This window comes from Pantherophis guttatus, chromosome 10, assembly GCF_059756535.1.
Source record: "Pantherophis guttatus breed Tessera chromosome 10, ASM5975653v1, whole genome shotgun sequence".
NCBI lineage: Eukaryota > Metazoa > Chordata > Lepidosauria > Squamata > Colubridae > Pantherophis > Pantherophis guttatus.
The window spans coordinates 5754473-5769289 of record NC_142072.1 but is presented as its reverse complement, the minus strand read 5'-3'; the positions used below and the strand labels follow the sequence as shown (position 1 = coordinate 5769289).

Genomic DNA, 14817 nt, shown 5'->3' with positions numbered 1-14817 from the left:
GATAAGCAGAGGGGTGGGGTTTCCTGCTTCTCCAGCGTTCAATGAATAATCCAAATTCAATGCCATGCTAATTTGTTCCTATATTTTTAAATACCCTTTCAAAAGAGCTCTCTCAAGGCAAGTCAAAAAAAGCATAGCAATTAAAGTATTGAAGCGGGCAAGACACGATGGATAGATGATTTCTCTTTTTTGTTGTTGTTCTGATTTGTCTTTCCTCTTCTCTCTCTTTCTTTTCTTTTTTTAGGTAGGTGACATGACCAGAAGTTAGGTAGGAGAACGTTTTTAATAAAGGGCGACATGATTAAAAGTTAGAATAAGTGATTGAAGCAAGAAAAAGGGGAATATTAGTGTATATACTTTTATATAATAAAATAAAAGTAATAATAAGAGAAAACATGGAATAATTGAATAATGACAGATTGCAACTTAATATAAGGGACCCGTCACCCCAACAGTCTGGATCCTCATTTTACCAACCTCAGGAGGATGCAAAGCTGAGTCAACCTTTAGGTTCAGTTAGACCACAGGACACAGTATTTTCAGACACCAGGCGGTTAAATTGCAACACGCTCAACCGCTTGGCCAACAAGCAAGCAAGAAATCTTGTAAATGTCTATCAGTGTTGGCCCCTTCGACTGCTCTGTTAAGGTTCAGATCTTCTCCAGAATAACTCCTAGAAGGCTTTTAAAGCATAAATCAGTCAAGTTTAGCTTCACAGCACCTTCTCTGGAAACCTAACTTTTAACTAGATATTTGAAACTTTAACACAAGGAAGTTGAGGTTCAGACAACATAACTCAACTGAGTTAAAACGGTTGATGTTGAGTCATTTGTGATTCAGCTGGGCCCAAGAAGCTACGTGCTGTCTTCAGCACCAGTCTGGTGTCATTTAGTGAACCTAGAGTGACTTAGTCTAGTCTAGTGAGTAAGAGGCATACAGTTCAAATAGTTGTAAATAAATAAACCAGGTATTACATAAAACCATCCTATGGTTTTGCTTGACCACAGCATATTAGGTGAATACAAGTACACTTTCTTCTCTGGAGTGTAAGGTTAAATAGGTTGTGTGAATCCAACCAGAATGTCTCCCTAGGAGTCTTCTCCAATCCCACCAGATGCCAAAACCTTTAGGGCTGGTCAAAATTCCATCTCGAAATGTCAAGTGATAGAAGTTCAATCCATAACACCACCAAACTGAAGAATTTTATGAATTAGGATGTCATAACAAGTCCCAGGTTCCAGTCCAAACAACTTCCATAAGTTCAGACCGCAATGAACTCTAACTATAGCTTGCTTTGAGTCATGCTATGATTGGAGAGTATTGTAGGTCATCTAGTCCAACCCCCTGCTCACGCAGACCTACAGTAGGGATTCGAACCGCCAAACTGCGGACCTTTCTGATCGACAAGCTCAGTGTCTTAGCCACTGAGCCACCTAGCCATCCAAGGAAAATGTTTGTGCGAGGAGCAAAATGGAAAAAAAATTAACTTTCTCAAGACTTTCTTTCTAGGCCCAAAGATATACAATATTTCCTGTGTTATGATAAACTTTCATTCTGAGGAGATCATATTTGTTTTCTATGCAGAGGAGGAAATGTTTTGATTGAAGTATCAATCTATTCTCCAAAGCCCCTGAAGGCAGGACAAGAAGCAATGGATGGAAATTAATCAAGGAGAGACCAGCCTAGAACTAAGGAGAAATTTCCTGACAGAACAATCAAGTGGAACTACTTGCCTCCAGAAGTTGTGGGTGATCCAATATTGGAGGTTTTTAAGAAGACATTGGACAACCATTTGTCTGAAATGGTATTTTCTTGCTTGAGCACAGAGCTGGACTAGAAGATCTCCAAGGTCCCTTTGTTATTCTATTAATTAATTAATTAATTAAAAGACTTGTGGAGTTCTCTGGGTGACTCTGGGAGTTGAAGTCCACAAGTCTTAAAGTTGCCAAGGTGGGAGACCCCTGATCTACGAGACACGACTAAACTGTTCCAGGGATGTCCACATGGGATGGCACTTCAAAGAATTATTTGAGACATAATTGTTATTTCTCTACTATCTTTTTATTAATGGCATTTGGGAAATGTTTCTACAGCATGGGAAGAAACAGAGGGGGAAAGATCTTGTTTGATCCGTTGCACAGCATGTGATTTTATATATATTTGATGCACGCACACACGCACGCCCCTCCAACAGACACACACCAATTGCAATTTAACCTGTATTCTAGAATCTAGATCAATGTTTTGCAACCTCAAGTGTGGACTTCAATTCCCAGAATTCCTCAGCCAGCCATGTGACCTGTGTTTTTTTTTAATTCCAATAAACACACAGCACCTCCCTCTAGTGGCCAGCCAAGGGAATGTCATCATAAATAAAGCAACAGGGGAATCTTACATTCAACCTTGTGCTCCAACTAAGCCTTCCCATTGGACAGCTCTATGGCTTACATTTGGATCTAACTCTGGAAAATATGATTAGATATCACTCCACTCCTTTCCCCTCCTCCTTCCACATTTCTGGTTAATCATCCTAAGGCTAGGGCAGCAATTTGCCATAAAAACCTTAAATTTCATTCAAACTCAGTATGTCCATGCCAGAAAAGAGAGGAACAAATACATTTAAAATAATTAATAACTGTAAGGACGATGGAATCTTTCTAGACAAAGTGGCTCGTCTAAATCTTGTCTCCAGAACATCAAAGCCAAAGCAAACGCTTGTTCCTAGTCCTCAAGATTTTTCAGGCCACACAGCGCTGAGTAGCTTGTTATAGTGATAGAAGCTAAGAGGAAGGAAGCCTCCATGACAAGAGAAGACATCCAGGGAAGATCAGGCATGGGAACAAGGGAAGTCCTTCTACTGCAGCCAAAAGCCGGACCAGCTGAGAATGATGGGACCTGTAGTTGGAGGGGACCAGATGGGTAAACTGTCTTAAGCCACATCAGACGTGACTTTCACAGGCCTTCATAAGGACGCGTTGGGAGTCCGCAGCCAGCTCTTCCAGGCACTGTCTCAACATGGAATAGGTGGTATGAAAAGAGATACCGCCAGAGGCCAGGGCGCCATAAATCGGGAACCGATGGAGGAAAAGGTTGGCCACCATCAGGCCTGTTCCGGTGGCCTTTCCCAGCAAATTGATCACCAAATCCTTGTTGATGCTACGGCCTAGACAACTCTGCACTTCTTTTCTCAGGACCTCCATGGACTTCCCGGATCGTTCAGCCAGACGGGATAAAGATGCTGCATCGAGGCCAAAATCTTGCCGGTAACTGGACAACTTCTTGAGCAAAATGGATACGTCACAGGTGAAGGCCAGGCCCGGCAAAGGGACAGCAGCTACCAAGCTGGAAATCAAAGCCACCTTCCAGATTTCCTGCTGAAGGACCTTCTTCTTCTTCTCTATGATCACCATGGAGACGTTGGGCAGAGACAGGAGAAAAGCCTGTTGCTTATGGGTGGGCAGTTCTTGCTCCAGAGTTTCCTCAAAAGCCTGGAAGTCAAACTTGTCGAGGTAAAAACTGCTGAGAAGGAACACCTTGGCATCGCTCAGCTCAGCTTTGGAAAGCTTGCTCTGGCAATCCTTTTTGATCACCTCCAGAACTTCGGCTTCCGTGGGTGGGTTCTTCTTCCTCCGCTCAGCCTCCAAATCGTTGTCTATCTTGGTGCGTACGAAGTAGAACTGCTTTCCCTGTTGGACAATGGCCTGGGCCAAACGGACGTGGTTTTCTTTAAACCGTTCGGAAGCCAGGATGATGAAGAAATCGTAACGGGAAAACTCTACCATTTCTAAGTATTTATCGGCCTGGAAGTTGGGCGTTCCTATACCGGGGAGATCCCACAGGATGACATTGGCGTGCCCAGGATAAGGATATGGCGTGGGCTTCATTGTGGTCTCTGTCACGCCCGTTGCGGCCGCCCCTTCCTCTTCATCACCCATGCCCCTCAGGACGTTAACAAAGGTGGATTTCCCGGCGCCTGATTCTCCTGTGATCGCAATATCCAGCTGGGCATTCCAGATGTTTTCCAAACTGCACTGGATTCGGGTCACCACCTCGGAGAGACCCCCAAGTTCGTAGGCTTCCTGGATCTCGGCAATCTCTTTTTCGCTGGGCTCTTCGAAGCCGAAGCGAGTGGGCTTCTGCACCCTGTGTGGAAAGATAAGAGGGATGGTCAAAAGGCATGGATGGAGAACCTGGATTTAAAAACACGTGTTTATGTTCAATGCCAGAAAGGTAAACCACTATTACAGGTTGGTGGAAGAGCTCTCTCCAGGCCGGAGAGTTGAAAGGGACATTGGGGGCACAGTTGGTGATAATAAAGGGGCTCATATCGGTTCTCTGGCTGTGTTGCCTTTGTGTCATGCCCCGGGTCATCACAAGTTCCTTGACGATGGGCTCCAGCATGAGTCCAAAAGCTCACAAGAGAAAACCTCCGGTCCTGGTGACCGACTCAGATTGAATCCTGAAACATTATCCTGGGACACATATACAGGTCGTCCTCAATTTACAACCATTCATTTAGAGACCATTCAAAATTACAACCTCACCGAAAAAAGTGACTTATGTCCGTTTTTCAAACTGACAACCTTTGCAGCATCCCCACGATCGTGTGATCAGAATTCAGATGCTGGGCAACTGGTTCATATTTATGACCGTTGCAGCGTCCCCAGGGGGGAAGGGGGTCATGTGATCCGCTTTTGCGACCTTCTGATAAGCAAAGTCGATGGGGAAGCCAGATTCCCTTAACCACCGGGTTAAGTCACTCATCAACTGCAGTGATTCAACTGCGCAAAGAAAGCTCGTAAAACGGAGCAAAAACTCACTTAACGACAGCAATTGTGGCTCAACTGTAGTCGTTAAGTCGAGGGCTACCTTTATTCGCCTTCGTTCGAGAGCAACTCCGCTTTTCCGTTTCGAAGCTGTCATACCAACCTTTCATAGTGGTGCAGGTCCTTCAGCAAATCTTCCCGCAGCCGGGGGCAATCGAGGGCGCCAGGCTCAAAAGCAGAGATCAGGTATACAAAGGGATCCACCAGAGGGAGGGTCCCCAGGGATTCAGTACATGCCCCCCGGAGGGCCTGCAGGACTTCTGACCGATCGTAACGCTGCCCCATCAACCGCTTGAGAGTGTGAAGTTCCAGATCAGCCTTGGTCCGCGCAAAATAAACCTTTTTGCCAGCTTGCCGCGCCTCCAACACAAGGCGGCCGTGAGAATCCTCGAACCTGTCGTCGGTCACCAACACAATCAGGTCGGCCTCTCTCATCCATTGATCCGCGTGGCCTTTGCCCTCCATCGACCGCTCCCACAGCAGTAAATTATCAAAAGTCGGGTCAGGGTACATGATGGGCTTTTCAGATTTCACCGGAGCCCCCACAGGGGCTGATCCGACATCATCTTCAGTCATCTGTCGTACGGCATTAAGAAGAGCCGATTTCCCGACGCCGGATTTCCCCACGAAGATGATAGAAACATCCCCGCAATCGGGGGAACCCGGAGTAGAATTTGGAGAGGTCTTTACGGACATGTTTGGACGTGTTGACAAAGATTAACTTTTCTTCTGAGCAGGCTGTAAACCTTTAAAGAAAAAGACAAAAGGTCAGAGGGGGAGATTTTAAGCTAGAGTTGGCTAATAAATATTTCAAGCAGCGCTCAGTCGCAAATATCGATTATCGAATTGAACACAGTTGGCCACAGGCCAAGAGGACGACAAGGATCATCATAATTTCTTTAATTTTTCACTGCATGCCCATAAAAGTTGGGATGGGTACATTTTCACCTCCCTTACAACAAAGCGCTTATTGTTCTTTGTTGTTGTTGTTGTTGTTGAAGCTTCTTCTGTTTTTCATTGCTCAGCAAGTCCAACAAATCATGTAACATTTCAAAATTAGGCCATGATGCAAGGAAGACGTGGCCACAAAAAAATCAGGGGTTTTTAGAAAAGATTTTATCTTGTTTCTTCTGTTTTTGCAAATAAATCAAGGTGACAAACATACCTGATACCCCTTCCTCCTCCTGTTTTCCCCACAACTCCTCTACATACTGGGTTTTGCTGAGACAGAATGACTTGCCAAAAGTCCCCCACTCGGCTTTCACGCCTGTGGTAAGACTAGAATTCACGTCTCCTGGAGATTGGCCCAAGGTTTCATTGCCATTTATTTTGAAAGCCAGGAAAGTCTACGGGAGTAGTCTGGCTGCCAACAGTTGCTAGTTCCTTTAGTTCACACTGTCTGCACTATCCAGGGTGCACCACAAGGGGGCGAACTGGCTACACACCCTTCACCTTTTATTTTTGTTATTTTATTTTTTTGTTATTTTTTAAAAAAAACTATTATTTATTTTATATTTTATTTTATTATGTTTTATTTTATATTATTATTTGTTTTATATTTTATTTTATTATTTATTTTACTTTACTATTTATTTTATTTTATTATTTATATTTTATTATTCATTTTATTTTATATTCATCTTATTTTATTGTTTATTTTACTTTATATTTTATATTTTATTTTATTATTTTCTATTACTTTCTATTATTTTTATTTTGTTTTTTATTATTTTATTTTATTTTACTTTTTTTTTTTTTGCATTTTATTTTATTATTTTATTTTATTATTTATTGGGTTCCACTCATCTAGTTCAGGGGTGGGCAAGTGTGGCCCTTTTACAACCTGTGGACTTCAACTCCCAGAATTCCTGAGACAGATACCTTGCCTGTCTCAGGAATTCTGGGAGTTGAAGTCCACAGGTTGTAAAAGGGCCACATTTGCCCACCCCTGATCTAGTTGAAACGTTCATTTATGTTGCCAGTCTACCTATGATACGCCGTAGGCGAAATAAATGGCCCAGCTTTCCTATCAAACTAGAATTCCTGGTTTCTAGCCTGGTGTTTTAATAGCTAGGCCAGATTTTATTTATTTTTTTCCTTCCGGGCTTCCATGCTTCGCTGGGGAATTCTGGGAGTTGAAGTCCTCTTCAGAGTTGCCAAGTCAGAGAAACCCTGTTCTGTAACGTGGGTTGTGGGGAGGGGAAGCTGGAAAGGCGGAGGTTTGTTTCTGGGGCTGCCAAGCGCTGAAAAGGGAGCTGTCCAGGTTCTGCCGGCTCAGCCATCCTGCCTTGCGGAAAGACGATCAACAACTCCGGTTGGGGTTATAACAGTAACAGAGTTGGAAGGGACTTTAGAGGTCATCTAGTCCAACCCCTTTGCTCGAGCAGGAGACCTATGCTAGGGATTTGAACCGCCGAACTGCCGATCTTTCGGATCGACCAGCTCAGCGCCTTAGCCACTGAGCCACCTAGCCAGGCTGGAGCCACCTAGCCAGGCTTAACCTAGGTGGCTCAAGCCAGGTTGGACGAAAGGAGTGGCCAATAGCCCTTTTGCATCCGGCCGTTTGCAAACAACCGCCCTTCCTCCCCACCTACCTGCAGGGCGGGCGCCCCTTAAGAAGGACGGAGAGCAGGTCGGGCGCCCAGCGCAGCGCAGCGCAATCCGGATTCCCTGGGCAAGAGAGCCGACCCTCCCTTTCTGGGGTCTCCCGGGCTGGTGGGGTCTTTGCTTTCTCGGCTCTCCTCCTCCTCCTCCTCCTCCCCGGGCGCGTCACAAGGGGCGGTTTTGCGGCGCCGCGGTGCGAGCACACAAGAACCGGGGGCGGACGCGGGGGAGGACTGAAAGGGAAGGGAAGCTGCAAAAAGCGGCTTCTGGATCGCGCGCACGGTTCGCTCGGGAAGCGCGTCGGAGGCTCCCCGGCGCGGAAGAAGTGGGGAGGGGAGGAAAGCCCCCCCACACACACACACACAGCCCGAGGGGAAAGACTGCCCACGCGTGGGCTTGTTGTTGGCCAAGGATCTCTTCTCCGCCAGCTGCGCCTGGATCCCCTTTGGGAGGACAGGTGAGCGGCTCCTGCCCTGCAAATCCGGGCAAGTGGCCAAGGGGGTGAGATGGGGGGGCTGCAGGGAGGGAGGGGGGGTTCACCTGGAAAGGCAGAGGCGGGGGGGGGGAAATCCCCGACCCCCCCCCCAAAAAAAACAACTACAACAACGGGCAAAAAGTCTTGCTAAGCCCCCGCGGACCACCTGCCAGGTGTGAGCTGCAAAACTGCGGGCGACCCAAAGGATGGGCGTTATTCCCTAATCTCTTTGCTGCCCCCTCACGGTCGTCTGAGGTATGGCAGCCCCCCCTAAGGCGCGGTCGGGAGGCGGTAGCTTTCGATTCCTGGCGATCCCGGGCAGAACGGGGAGGGAAGAAGGAAGGAGGGGAGTGGGAGGGGGCTACGGGACAAAAGACAAAGCTGTTGTGGATTTAATAAGACAAACACAACTTTTGGGTTAATCAGAGACAAATTTATATATTGCGCAATAGGTTCAAGGCTCTGTACATGAAGCGTTGAACAAAGACAGAAATTAGGTACAATGGTTTTATACCCTTCTAGACAAAGGATTCTGTTAACTCAGCAGTTCATATGGTCATATACATTTGTCATTTTTAATTGACATTTCCTAATTACTGAGTTTGCAGAACAGTTATAATAATTCTTCTAAAAAGTTACTGAAGCATAGATTCAAATCATCTTTTGACGATAGACAACTTTTAACTCATGTGGATCCCCTTGACCTAACCAACCTTTAAGCTGTATGTCATTAGAATGTTCCTTTCTTCTGACAACTTAGAGGCCTCCTAGAGGAACCAAAAGGATTTTGGCTGAGTTTGTACTTTTTCCAACCGGATGCATTGCTTATTAGAATAGAGTGAATAGAAAGTTATCCAGTGGTCATCTATCAGAGCCCGCTTCATTACATTAAAGCAGGGTCTGGAGCAGGAGGGTCTTTGAACCCCTCTCAAGGGAGAACTTCTTTTAAGCAAGAGCCTTGGTACTACAGTGGTTTAAAGCACCCTGTTATTAACACAGCTGCCTGCAATTTACTGCTGGTTCGAATCTCTCCAAGGCTCAAGGTTGACTCAGCCTTCCATCCTTTCTAAGGTAGGTGAAATGAGGACCCAGTTTGTGGGGGCAATAAGCTGACTTTGTATAAATATACAAAAGTATGAAGGCTATTGCTTAACGCACTGTAAGCCGCCCTGAGTCTCCGGAGAAGGGCGGCATATAAATCAAATAAAAATAAATAAATAAATAAAAAAGCTCCGTCTACTGGGGGGGGGTCCCCCTTTTTACTTTACTTTACTTTTATTTGATTTATATACAGCCCTACTCCCGAAGGACTCAGAGCGGTGAACAGCCAACAATAAAATACATACATACAAAATTTAAAAAGCAGAGATAAAATCAAATTTAAATAGTTTGGCCCAGACAGGTTTAAAACCCAATCAATTTAAAACAAATTTAAACTCTGAATATTAAAAATACTAAAAAAATATTAATATTTTTCTGCCGCACCCCACACCGATCCAGCTTGTCCAGTGGCTTTTGATGGAAGTGTGTTGCCAGGTCTCATCTCCCAACCTGAAAGCCAGCAGGGAACCAGGCAGAAATCCTAAAAAGTTGCAGGGATGGATTTTTTTCCTCTGCTTGTGACACTTGTGATGCCGGAAGGCCTGCTGCGCAGGGCAGTCGTAGGAAAGCAGAGATGGGGCCGGAGCATCGTTGTGTCATTGGCAACTTTTTAAGATTTGTGGACTTCAACTCCCAGAATTCCCCATGCTGGCTAGGGAATTCTGGGAGTTGGAGTCCACCCATCATCAATTAGTTGAGAAACACCTGCAATCTGTGGTTGTGTGAAGCCTTGATTCTCACCAGAAGGTTCCTGCCGGGGCCAATACTCACCTCCTCTCTTCTCTTCCTGCAGCTCAGCCATGGCCAGCTTTCCCTATTTAGACGAAGCACAGTTGAGGAACCGCAAGGCTCAATATCTGGCCCAGAACTCCGTCGCAGCTGCCTCTCAAATCCAGGAACTGCTGGATTTTTTGAATTCCTTCAAGGTCCAGGTTGGGATCCTAGGAGAGCACCGTGCGGGGGTGACCATGCTGGTTGAGGCTCTCCTGAGCAAGCCCCGGACAGTGACAAACCTTTATGCTTACTTCCGGGAAGCTCAACAGCCCACGCTCTCTGCAGAGGCCCACGTTCATCCCACCTTCCCTCACCTCATCTTGCACGATCTACCCGGCTTTGAGGCCTCCGAGAAACCGGCTGCCTATCTCAAGAAGCTGGGTGACCTACAGCAGTTCAGCTGCTTTGTGATGGTGGTAGGAACCGGGGGCTTCAGAGACATTCACCTACAAGTCCTTAAGGCGATCAAGCAGAAGAAGAAAGCTTTCTTCGTGGTTCGCACCAAGATCGACCTGGATTTGCACACAGCTGCAAGGCGCCTTCAATACAGATACAATCCTGCAGAGCAGATGAACCAGATCCGGAAGGAATTATCCGAGACCTTGACCAAGGATGGGTTGGAGGCCAAGAAGATCTTCCTGGTGTCTGGGCTGCAGACCGAGAGATACGATTTTGCTTGGTTCGAGGATACTTTGGAAGGAGAAGTGCTCAACTTGAAAAGGTAAAGGGGGAGGGGGGGTAAAGTAGGGGTCTGACTTAGATCAGAACATTTTGACTTTTCTGCCAGGACTGGAAAAGAAGAGGTTGTCCAGCTCTTGCATCTCCGTACAATGCCATTCTGTCCTTTTACATTAGCCTGTCGAGTTAATGTCATTTTTCCTTAGTTGTTTTCTATATGTTGTTTTCTTAGTTGTTTTCTATAAACATGCTAAAACAGAACACTATCGAGGAAAGTTGAAAAAAATTCCTATAATTTAGCATAAAACTTTCACACGCTGACTTTCTTTACAATCCTTGCTTAGGAACCAAAATTGGGACTGGCAGCTGTTATTAAGTGAACTATTAAGGTTGCTAAGAGGGAAATTATGGGACTGTGGTTATGTTTTCTTTTTCCCCTGGTCCCTTGCCCTTTGGTATGCTTCTCCTGGTGATGGAATAATTAGGGATTACAAGCGATTAGGCAGACATACAATTGAGAAATATACATCTCAAGCAGGGGTGAAATGCTCCCGGATCGGACCGGATCATCTGATCCGGTAGCGATCTTGGCCGGTGGTTCGGCGATCCAGTAGCAATGGCGGAGCAAAGCTCCACCCCCCATCTGGGTGTCATTACTTCCTGGTTTTAACCAGGAAGTAATGTGTTTTTTACTGCACATGTGATGTGCGCACACTTCCAAACCGGTAAGGAAGGTAAGTAGATTTCACCCCTGATCTAAAGGAATGCAGTGCTGCCAGTAGCCCCAAGCATACTCAGGACTGGAAGCCACAAGCACGCTACACAATCATATTCACCATTTTGTATTTGCTTAGTCTCTTATAATCCCTTTCCCTCCAATCTTCCTGCTCTGCAAGGGGAAAAACAACAACAGGTCAAGCATAGGACAATGTATTACTTTTAATAGCAATCACAAGACTAAGGAGCACTGCAAAGGCATGGATCATAAAGTTATTTTCCACCACCATTGTAACTTCAGACTGTTGCTGATTGAGACTGTTGATAAGCAAGGTCTATCTCTATATGGCAATTTAAAACATTCCTGCAAAATCTTCCAGATTATTTATATTTATTTATGTTTCGTATTTCTAAACCACCCCTCTCCCTCATAGAGGGGCTCTGGGTGGTGTACAGTATAATATGACCAATAAAAATGTATTAAAATAATGTTAGAATTAAATTAGGGTTTAAAAAATTAAAATTAAAGAATGACAAGCATCAAAAGGGGAGAAAAGTCCTCTGATAGCAGGGACATTATTATTGGACATGCCCAGTGTAGTAACTGCAACTAATGACTTTAGGAAGACAATGTATTATGCTTACAGTATATTTCTGCTTTTGGTTCTTCCTAGGCACCATGAGGGAAATCTGAAGGACTTCCACGCAGTGAGTCAAAAGATAGTCAAGGAGCTATTTGAAATTTGCAAGTTCAACAGCTTGGCTGAAGTCCCAGTGGTAATCCAGGGTATGCTGGCCAAACCCACGCAAATCCATCTGAATGTAGCTGTGATTGGGGAAACAGGCTCGGGAAACTCCTCCCTGATCAATGCGCTGAGAAGAGTAGGCTCTGAAGAGACAGGGGCGGCCCCAACCGGAGTGGCCGAGACCACCAGGACAGTCACAGCCTACCCATTCCCATCCGTCCCTAACATGTTCCTTTGGGATTTGCCCGGAGTGGGATTGATGGAGGGTGATGTGAAGCGCCTGGACCTCAGCCGCTATAGCGCCTTCCTGCTGGTGGCCTCGGAGCGCTACAAGCACATCCACAGCTGTCTGGCCAAAATTATTGCTTCGGAAGGGAAACAGTCTTTCTTTGTGAGGAACAAGATAGACGTAGACGTGGAGGCCCAAGCTGAAAACCAACCCATGTTGAAGGAGAAACTTCAGGAACAGATCCGGAAGAACTGCGTAGAAGCTCTGAAGAACGATGGCGTTGACTGTCCGGTCTTCTTGGTCTCTTCCTTCATGGCTGAAGCCTACGACCTCCCTCTCCTTCGGGAAGAGCTCCAGAAACAGGCTTCCGAGTTGAAGAGGAAGGCATTGAGGAGAGCGATCCCGACCGTCTTCTCCCAGCTGGTGAGGCTCAAGAGCAAAGTGTTGATGAAAGACGTGTGGGGGAAGACCTTGCAAGTTGGCCTCTCCTCTGTGGACAATCTCAATGAGACCGTGGTTGAGAAGCTCCTGGCCATCATCGCCAGCTTCTGCATCCACCTTGGTCTGAATGAAACGTCCGTCGCGAACACGGCCCGGTGTACTGGCAAAGTAGCCGACCGGCTTCAGGAACAGATCCAAAGTCGTTTTGCCCAGGCAATGGAACCCACCGAGGTGCTCACCCTCATAGTTAAGTCTCCCTCGTGGAGCAACTGGGCATGGAGCTACATGCCCTACTGGGGCCGAGGAGGCGAAGTGGAGGCCACGATCTCGGTGGAGAAGGTTTACAACCTGCTGAAACAAGCTGTCATGGAACTGTCCGGGGATGCAGAGAGGCTGCTACTGGCAGCCTTCTCGAAGGACTAGAGGTGGTGGGATAGATTGATTTGGGGAAAGTGGAGGGAGAGAGGAAGGGCCAACAACCTCTTTGCCCCACTTTAAAAGCAGCGGAGAGGAAAAGTCACGGAAGCGTCCCTGCGATAGGACACCATGAGGCGAGAGCAAAGATTGCTTGGCATAGTGTCCTGTGGTGGTGGCGGCGATGATGGTGTTTTTTTGGAAGGACCCAAGCAAGATTTGGCTGTAGAAACTTAAAGAAATGGAAAGTCAGTGCTAACTAAGCCTGTACCCCTTTGCAGTGCTCATTCACACATTGTAGTGTCTCTCAACCTTGACAGCTTTTAAAATGTGTGGACTTCAGTTCCCAGAAGTCCCCAGCCACCATGGTTGGCTGGGGAATTCTGGGAGTTGGAAGTCCACACATCTTAAAAGTTTGGTACAGTTGAGAAGATACTGGTGAGTCGTTCTTTACACGAAGCAGTTCCTTATTATTACAGAGAAATCAACGTTCTTTGTATGAAGCAATTCCTATTATTACGAGAAATCAAATGCTTGCTTACTCGCTAGGATCCTGGCTTACAATACTGGTCTTATATAGTGGGAAGCTAGTTTATTTTTCTGTGGGGAGGGAAAAAGAGCAAACACATCTCATTCTACTACAGGCTTCACACAGTTTGGCCTGTTCAGGAAAGCGCATCCTGTGCCTAAAACCTCTTTGAATTCCCCAGATGTACACATGCTTAAAAAGAGAGCTGTTTTCTGTCCAGGAGAATTCAAATTCTGTCGATTGTAAGAGTCATTGTTTAAATTTGTTTATCCTGGAAGTAGGTCAAGTTACACAGTTATTAAAAACATTGGTCAGGGGTAGATTGCCTGCACAATGCAAACTGCAATGAAAAGTTCTACATGCTGTACATTTAACCATGCCACAAGTTAATTGAAAACGGTTGCCTGTTTGTAATTTGCTGCATGACCAATTAAAATAGTTGTACAATCTTGTTTCAAACATCATCCTTGTTTATAGTATGCAACTCACTGGGTTTCCAAAATCTTCACCCTCAGTCAGGCTTTGCCTAATTTTTTTTTTTATTATTATTGTTTATCTTAATTTGATTTGCCAGGCAGTGCGGGATCCAAAGTCCAAATTCCCTTACCAAATATTTGTCCAGCCTGCCTGAAGCAAATTGTATTCAGAGTGATGCAAGGGCATTGTGGTTTCTGTGACTACCCGGTGCTGGGGGAGAATCTCATTTGGATGACAAAATTGTCTATTTGGTAATTGACAACTACCGTATTTTTCAGAGTATAAGACACACTTTTTTCCTTCCTAAAAGAGGCTGAAAATTTGGGTGTCTTCTACTCTGAATGTAACCCCGCGTGGTGCCCAAAATGGCTACCTGGAACAGCTGCTGCCTTCTCTTACCCCTTCCGCGCTTTGCCAGCTTTAAGTCACTGGAGCTCCCTCCGAGGATCAGCTGTGCTTTTGAAGCTGTTTTTCAGCCCCAACGCGAGCAAAGTGATCTTCCGTGCTTTGCCTGCTTTTCTAATTGCTGCTCCCTCCGATTTTCAGCTGTGCTTTAGAAGCAAAGCCCCAACCAGCCCCAACCTCAAAACCAGTGAGCGAATTAATGTGCTTGGACTAGCCAGATGAATACCTGGTAGGCAGATTCCCCCCCCCCTCCATTTTCCTCCCCAAAAACTAAGGTACATCTTATACTCCGAAAAATATGGTACATCCAGTACTTGGGGTAGAAATTAATATAGCAACTTATCCTATCTTCCTCCTCTATTAGATGGGAAGTCAAGACTATTACTGTATAACTATTGACT

General features: G+C 45.7%; 2 protein-coding genes across 2 annotated transcripts; one reads left to right on the top strand and one right to left on the bottom strand.

Moving 5' to 3' along the window:
- Nucleotides 1–2039: 2039 nt before the first annotated feature.
- LOC117677642 (interferon-inducible GTPase 5-like) lies at nucleotides 2040–7753 on the bottom strand. Its single transcript, XM_034437961.3, has 3 exons — nucleotides 7421–7753; nucleotides 4930–5572; nucleotides 2040–4143 (listed from the first exon to the last, which is right to left on the bottom strand). Exons 2-3 carry the CDS (start codon nucleotides 5520–5522, stop codon nucleotides 2940–2942), a joined length of 1797 nt encoding a protein of 598 aa, XP_034293852.2. The 5' UTR covers nucleotides 5523–5572; nucleotides 7421–7753; the 3' UTR covers nucleotides 2040–2939.
- Nucleotides 7629–13985, top strand: LOC117677640 (interferon-gamma-inducible GTPase 10-like). The gene is made up of 3 exons (XM_034437959.3): nucleotides 7629–7887; nucleotides 9800–10501; nucleotides 11850–13985. The coding sequence occupies exons 2-3, from the start codon at nucleotides 9807–9809 to the stop codon at nucleotides 13012–13014; spliced, it is 1860 nt and encodes a 619-aa protein (XP_034293850.2). The 5' UTR covers nucleotides 7629–7887; nucleotides 9800–9806; the 3' UTR covers nucleotides 13015–13985.
- The last annotated feature ends 832 nt before the right edge of the window (nucleotides 13986–14817 follow it).